The 8,217-nt window shown below is 36.6% G+C and overlaps 1 protein-coding gene across 1 annotated transcript; it reads right to left on the bottom strand.

The window, feature by feature from the left end:
* Positions 1-980: 980 nt before the first annotated feature.
* Positions 981-5,050, bottom strand: LOC118772983 (complement factor H-related protein 2-like). The gene is made up of 8 exons (XM_036521695.1): positions 4,779-5,050; positions 4,148-4,327; positions 3,947-4,052; positions 3,613-3,689; positions 2,975-3,166; positions 2,492-2,533; positions 1,897-2,073; positions 981-1,316 (listed from the first exon to the last, which is right to left on the bottom strand). The coding sequence occupies exons 1-8, from the start codon at positions 4,843-4,845 to the stop codon at positions 1,126-1,128; spliced, it is 1,032 nt and encodes a 343-aa protein (XP_036377588.1). The 5' UTR covers positions 4,846-5,050; the 3' UTR covers positions 981-1,125.
* Positions 5,051-8,217: the final 3,167 nt, after the last annotated feature.

Raw genomic sequence — 8,217 nt, 5'->3', positions numbered from 1 at the left:
CTGCTCCACTAAATAAAGGCTGCTGTCTTGAATATCAAAGTTTATGAGACTTCAAATGTTCTGTAAATTTTATATATTTACAGAAGCTCAGTTTCCCTAAAAGTAATTTAGTGGAAGAAACTAAAGCTTTATTTTCTAATGGGTTACTATTTGACACCACATGAAATAAAACAGTTGTTTGTGTTTTCATTTTGAATATGTTCAGTTGAGTTGGGAATGGCTGTTATATTTTTACTTTTGTGTTTTTGCATGCCTTTGATAATACTCCTATGATCTGAAAAAAAAGTCATGAGAATGACTTTTTTTCAGTGTGAATTAAAAAAAGTGTGAATTAAACATAAATACGTACAGGAATTCAAGAGCCTAATATAACACGGGTGTCATGCTTCTCAATTGAGTTGCTGTTGCAGGTGGAAGTCTTCTGGAAACGAAATACATTTGGTTCAGCAAGGTAACTGGATCAGGCTAATAGAGTATGAACCAAAATTATAATTCAGAAACATAAATTTACAAATGTGACTAAATGTTGAAATGGGCCTGGAGGTACTGACAGACAATAGGGTGCAACTGACACATTATACTTTCTGAAAACTGGAGGACCTTCCACTGTATTTTGGACAGGAGAGGGACTCACTAAAATACATTTCAAAGTTTGACTTTAACTATGAATGACTTTTTAAAAAGTAGTATTATTTTGTACAATTTTTTTTTCTTCTTTTTTCATTCTTGTAAAGACCAAAATAGTTGACAAAAAAAAAAATACTGACACGTTTTTTAGTTTTGCCTGAATTGTTTCATAATTCACACCGGTGTGGCAAACAAGTTTTGCATTTGTTGTAATATGTCTGAAAGTGGATGGCCATATTTTTACAGTATAAATGTAATAGCTGTATTGACCCAAACATCTTACCATGTATAACATTCAGAAGCTTTAGCAGACATTATCCTAGACTAGTAAATAACACTAGATCAAAAAAAAGTTAAGATCCATGAATATTTTATTTGTGTTTGGAGAGTATTTCAACACTGGTATTGAGACACTCACTAGGCCAATGAATCTTGGTTAACTCAAATGTTATTCATTTACTAAATTCTTCCTGGGAGCCTCTCTTGAATATGGCTGCCCTAAGAACAGGAGGGAATATGCATTTTCCCATTGTGACAATACTGAATCAAATCTCCATCGCTTCGACTTTTCCAATGGGCACACACGAACTGAACCCGGTCTTCGTGTGGTACGTAAAGCTTTCTTTCAGTTCCGTACTTGAGCATAACTCCCCGTCTCTGCATTTCTTCAATTGTCACTATACATGGCTCTTAAAACAAAATAAAAAAGAGCATATAAATAGCAGCACATATATGCTTTCACCAATGTGATTTTAAATTACAACTAATAACTGATGAGCTCTTCAAATCAGTTTGGTCAATGATCTTTTATGTCAAAATCAAACTTCTTACAAATTCACAAAACTTAGCTGCATACTGTTACTAGGAACTAAGTTTGTCAGTTTGTATGAGCATTCTTCTCCCTAGGTGACCAGAATAAGTGACCATAACAAGTTTTGTACATGAAAGGATCAAGATAGATTTCTTCACCTTGATCTATCAAATACTGAGGTATACAAATTCATAAATATCTGAGTGTCTCTAATGATTCAAATCACATCATATATAGAATTTAAGACAGATTATTAAAAACAGAATATCTATGTATGAATTGTGTTTGTGTTTTGTACACAAGCAGTAAATACTAATATCACATAATCAGAGACAGCCAAAATACAGCTGGCCAACAATAACCCTAAACAGTGTTCTACATTACTGTTCAGAATGTGCATTCTCTACTGGGAATAAAAAATATAAAAATTCCTAATAATAGAGTGCTGTGTAACTCACCAAGGCATAATGGTGACTTAGTCCATTGTCCATATTGGCATTGCATAGTATTTGTGCCACTAAGTTTGTAAAAATTCTGGCACTGGAATTCAACTCTTTCACCATGCCGGTAGGTGTCCTTTTGGAAGCCTCTGATATCGGCATATTTAATTAATGGTGGGGGTCCACAAGAGTAACCTGAATTGTAACATAAAACAAGTTTCATCATTAAGGGTATGCATCATATGTTGATGAACATTTATTTAGCTACTGTCAATTAAGTTGTGCCATTTTTCATGTCCTCATGCTTTAAAGGAAAACAGAAAATATACAAAAGCTAGATGTTATACTGAACTATCCACACATTGTCTCCCCTTTGTTTCCCTGGTACAGTAGAATCATATGATCTTAAGTTTTTCAATATGCATATCCTGACATTTCAATTATAAGGCAAAGGTTATTTCATCTGATTCAATGTAGACAATGATTTCTTGCATGCTGCTTAATATAACTGAGAAGGTTCTGTTACTGGAAAATCAAACACCATTGAAACTCAACCAATTGTTTATTTTCAAAATGTTGAATATAGACTTCTAGAGCTGACTCATATTCGTACCTTGTGGTTTCATGGAAATTGGAGGTCGGACCGGTTCAAGCACTTAGAAAACAGGTGGGGAGGTGAAGTAACGTTAGTCCTTAGAACAAAATCTGTATTTCACTCTATGTATTTTTCAGTCAGCACTAACAGTTTCACTATTTCAGTAATTCGTTAGCACCTTCAAAATTTCTTTGACTAGGACAGAGAAATGAATGGAGGAATGAATTCATTAGGCACATACTGTAAGTGTACAGATATATTTGCCAAAAATATATCTATGTTCCATAAATGAGAGTAGAGAAAAATTAGAAAAGCACATTACATATATATATATATATACAAAATAAATTACAAACAAATTCCTTCCCATGACATCAAGACTGGGCAGCAACAATTAACATTCTAATATTTTAATAGGTGACAACAGTTTCCAGCTTCTTACTGTGTCTCAGTATTCATTTAATCATCATTAAATGACCTCAATGAGAAAAACAGACTTACCTTCACATGTAGGAAACTGACTGCTCCATGTCCCATTTGATAAGCAAACAACCTCTGACTCCCCTTTTAGTGTTTGTTCTGAGGACTCGCATTTAAAATGTAATACATGTCCAGATTCTATGTGATTTTTATTGTCTGGTAGTCCGCTAACAATCACACTGTCATCATTTATTTCAGCCACACATTTGACCGCTGTGGGAAGAAAATAAATGTATGAAAGAAAAAATGAGAAACTGAAAAGATGGAATAACAACAGTAGAAATTGAAGCTTGACAATTTTCAAAAGAACCCACACATAATTTTAACAGATATTCAGTTCAACTCAATAGAGATTAAATTGATTTTTAACTTTATCATTTTGAAAAAAAAAAAAAAAAAAAAAAAACAGACCAACAAAAACAATACACACAAAACTACAAATAAAATACTCACACGATTAAGCCCACACAGACTCGCGTACACACTCTTTCCATTAATGATTCTGCAAAAACTGCCACAAAGTGGGTAAATACTGGCCACCCTGCCGTGCTTATTTTTCATCGGAGGTGTTACTATTTTAAATGTGTGTACAATTAACTGTATTCATTTATCCTTTTAAACTCAGAATAGTAGTTCCTTTTCATTCAGGTTGTGATTACCTTCACATAACGGTACGTGGTCACTCCATCCTTCTACCATGCATGATCTGGTGTCGGATCTACTCACCATCTGGTAGCTGCAAGTATAAATTAGTGAATGAGTAAGAAATGAAGGCCATTCTTCCGGGACGCAGATAAGTGTGAATATGGCATTACCTGGTTTACGTTTACACTGTGTTTAAAATTAAGTGCTGCACTGTGTGATGCTAAAGACGGTTTAAATCATGAGGCGAAGAACAGGAAAGAAGATGTTACCACGTTTAGGTTCTTTACAGACAGAGGTTTACAACAACACGTTTGCACACATTAAAGACAAAGTGACCAGGCTACATACCCCTCGTTGCAGGTGTATTTAATAACAGTTCCAAATACTAAGTCTGTGCCGGTCACGATGTCATAGCGACCATTTGGCGTGTCCTCGGGAAGTTCGCATGGCTTTGCTGAAGTGGAGCGCAAAACAATGTTCAGTAAAAGTAGATTAAACAGGTTTCCTTATAAATACCTAGCGTATGACATCAGTCTGAGAATAACTTACGCGAACATGTGGCCGAACGGACTGCTATCCAGCGCCGATTACTGCATCTGTACGTTATTCTTCTGGTAGATGCGTAGCCGACTCTACAAGTGAAGTACAACAAGTCTCCATCGGTATAATTGTCCTTCTGAGATTCCTCGTTCAAGTCAGCATTGCCTACCTCTGGGAGGCCGGGGCATTCTGTTCAAACGGAGGGAAAACACCAAAGCCCTTACGATCTGTCTGGAATATATCAGTCTTTCATGCAGGCATTCAAAAACCAACGTAATCAAAAGGCTTGTGTAATCTGAACCAAAACCTATACGTCTGCACATACATTGTATTTATTATCATTATTAGGACTTATTTTGTATTTTAATTGGAATTTGTATTGGAAATCGAGAACAAAGAAAATAGCGTGTCTAACCTTACAGTACTTTCTGGTTTAAAAGGCACTCGTGACTTTTCGTTTCCGTTGCACCATTCTGATATTTACTCACACAATATTTATACACAGAAACGTATTAACATACGAATTCATTTTAAGCCACTGTTTCTTGAATATCCCCTAGATCTGTTGCCTAGGCTCGCTAGAACATGTGATGAAACATTTTTCACAAACATGCAACACAATAACCAATAAAAGTCTTACTTGTTTCCGTTGATAAAGCCTCATTTGTCCACAAAATGAAACATAAAACTATATATATCAGTTCCATGTTCTTTTCGAAGTAAACGCTTTCAGAATGAGCCACAACGCCACAACACTGCCGGTGCACAATGAATCTATTAAAAAAAAGCTTTGGGGGAGTGGACAGTGGACAGATCAAGTGGGTGTTAACTTTGCTGGGTGGTTTAATTGTTCACTCCATTAAAGAAAGCGGTCGTTATCTCAACTTATGTCTATTTGTGACAGAAAAACAGAAAAAGCATGGTGAAAGTAAGCAATGACGGAGATCCAACTTTTGTTATTAGTTTAAAATGTAAATTTAACAAGGCCACTGAAGGGAACATTCAGTGTTAATGTTCTTACAATGTTCTCTTCCCCCCCCTCAATGTTCTTTAACCTTTTTATCAGGTTGCTTCTGTGAATCACACTGTTTGCCTACTTGCACCACTGGCTGGGGTGAAGTTTAACTGTAATAAGTGTGATCTTTTCATAGTAAAACCATTTCTTGTACTTATTGCACATTGCATATTTTTAATTTCATATTTTAATGTGCATTAAAGACAGCTTTCATCACACATGAAACAAGCCACAGTGAGCCATGAGGTGTTGGATCTGTTTGAAAATTGATGTTTGTAGTAGCATAGTGTTCCTGGCACTGCTCTGGCCATTTCATTTGACTTGGCCAGACTGACCCCTACTGGCTTGGCAACTATATTTCAATTTAAGTAGCTTGTGGCCACCAATCAACTGCCAGGCAAGTTTTAAATGAAATATAATCGTGTAAGTTGGAATTTTTTCACTTATAGCCTCCTGTGTGTCTTAAAATATGACATCAAATTTGTTTCCTTACCAAATATTTCTTCTAGTTTAATCCTACTTGTGACCCAATTTGAATTTCAACCAAAACTTGATAATGATAACATCATAAACATATACAGTGGTAACATTTTTAAGACAGTCATCACTTAATGAATGGCACAAATGCTGAATAATTGACTGGCATGTTTTTCTTTCAGTTTGACGTGTGTGTAATTCATCCCGGTTCTTTTGCTGCCCTCAGGAGATGTTCTTATCGGCTATTCAGATATTTTATTTTCAAAGTTAAAAGTTTCCTTTTGAAAAGCACACACTCATACTTACCTTCCTCATAAATAAATTTTGTTTCTCTCCACTCAGCTTCCATTCTATAAAAGAATGGAAGCTGAGAGTGGAACCATCTAACCAATTGTACTTAATGGCTATAAACACTCATTAGACCATACATTTTTCCTGATTTGTCACAAGAGCTTGTGTTTTCATGTTTACAGCTGCATGTGGCCCCATTTTAGGAGAAAACCACTGTTCTCAGAAAACCTACTCTTTATGGTTTGATAAAATGCACAAAACTCAGAAAAGAATAATCACTAACCAACTTAATCACTTTCCTACATATGTGGATAAACTGCTATAACTCATAATTGTTAAATATAAATTATGCTTTGCTTGCTAACATGATATGTAATATGTATATGTATATTTACATGGAAGAAAATGGCATTTTTCTAAAAAAAAAAAAAGGAAAAAAATGCATATTACAAATACATGTTATTTATCTACAAAAGACTACTACATACTGCTCTACTGACAATAAATTCATTTGAAACTGATATTTTAAATCCACTGCTACCCAACCAAGAATGGAACACAGAGCAATCTACAGAATTTCTGTATCAGCCACTTCAGTGTGCATCCACCATAGTAGTGCACATCATCCGATGACCTTCCACCTCACTGTGCTGCAGTGTGACCTTTACTGTGAAAAATAACTGTTGGCTGATTGTGAGAGTATCAGAGGATTGCATTCACCTCACTCCAGAACTCCTGCAGTCCAGATGCACCACCTAGATTACAGCCTGTCCCAAAGTAACTTTCTCCTCCACTCACTGCCATTTTAGGTTTTTGTAGTTTTCTATATGGTGACATAGCTGACGCTCAAACTCTTGCCCGAGTGCTGAGACAAATGAGCACAATGTTTTAGGACAGTGAACTCATACATGAACTGACTGTATACAAGAATGTGATTCGTCCTCTGTCTCTGTTATTGTTATTCTTGTTTGTTCTTGTTTTTCTGCATTATCAGTGTGTTTGTGTGTGTGTGTGTGTGTGTGTGTGTGTGTTTGTGTGTGTGTGTGTGTGTGTGTGTGTGTGTGTGTGTGTTGTGTGTTTGTGTGTGTGTGTGTGTGTGTGTGGATGTGTGTGTGGATGTGTGTGTGTGTGTGTGTGTGTGTGTGTGTGTGTGTGTGTGTGTGTGTGTGTGTGGATGTGGTAGGTGGGGCTTACAGAGTTGTCAGTGTCTCAGCTCAGTTGCATGATGAGGATCACCTGTGCACCCTGGGCCGGGTGTATCTATGGACCATTTTCCCATTCCCAGTCTCTCTCAACACTTCAGTGGCACCACAAGGCCTGCATTTTTATCTTTTAGTATTCAGTCTTTGTTTTGTTTTTGTCATTTTTGTCTCTCTATGTAAATTAATCTATAAGGTGGGTGTGGTATTTCTGTAAACCTGCCCTGACCCTGCACAACCTGTATGCTGTATTTGAGTTAGTCCTTATTGAATGTTTGCTGCTTTTCTGCGTTGGCTAATGGTTTGGCACCCTCTTATGTTTTGGCTTTTTGGGTTACTTCTCTGATTATTGAAACTCTCGGGCTATCAGACATAACAGTCTCAGAAACAATGCCATTTTTAAAATCAGAATTTGAATTTCAGTGTGTATTTCTCATAAACAACAGAACAGTGACTGCCTTCAGGGTGTCTAGCAACCTTATGAACAAGGACACAGGTGATTGACTTTAGTTTTGCAAGATCTCAGTGTTGTTTTTATCCCATTAAACATGTTAATAGATTGCCTTCAAAATTGGGTGGGTGTCCTGGACATTGCACTGAATTGGTTTATCTCTGGTCTTTCAAGCAGACATTTCTTTAAACTTGCTTTTAATTGTGGATAGCTGTACCTGTACAGCTGTACTTAAAATTATTTTATTCTTTTACATTGCCAGCAGTCGTACCACCCAGCAGTCCTCTTCTACTTGATGGCTGAAGCTTAACAGGTTGGGCTTGATTAGTACTGGGATGTGAGACCATCTGGGAAAAAAAAACAGGTTGCTCTTGGAAGTGGTGTTGGTGGACCAGTAGATGGCAGTATTCCCTCTGTACCTTGCAGGAGATCAATGCCCCAGTGGGACACTGTGCTGTTGGAGGCACTGTCTTCTGAATGAGACGTTAAGCTGAGGTCCTGACTCTCTGTGGTCATTAAAGGTTCCATGGCACTTCTTTCAAAGAATAGGAGGCTAAATTCCTAATCAGGCTATTTCAATCTGGGCATTGAATAATCCTCCAATTTAATTAGCTAAATAACCCATTATCTCTCTGCCTCAGCTGAT

The sequence above is a fragment of the Megalops cyprinoides genome, chromosome 2 (assembly GCF_013368585.1).
Source record: "Megalops cyprinoides isolate fMegCyp1 chromosome 2, fMegCyp1.pri, whole genome shotgun sequence".
Classification (NCBI taxonomy): domain Eukaryota; kingdom Metazoa; phylum Chordata; class Actinopteri; order Elopiformes; family Megalopidae; genus Megalops; species Megalops cyprinoides.
This window is presented reverse-complemented; position numbering and strand designations above follow the sequence as displayed.

Bases quoted from the DNA above. Each gene is read 5' to 3' on its own strand.
- LOC118772983 (XM_036521695.1), bottom strand. From the start codon at position 4,845: ATGGAACTGATATATATAGTTTTATGTTTCATTTTGTGGACAAATGAG. The intron at 4,328-4,778 runs GTAAGACTTTTA...CCGTTTGAACAG, and splicing joins GGCTTTATCAACGGAAACAA to AATGCCCCGGCCTCCCAGAG. The intron at 3,167-3,612 runs GTAATCACAACC...TTCTTCCCACAG, and splicing joins CCACGTACCGTTATGTGAAG to CGGTCAAATGTGTGGCTGAA.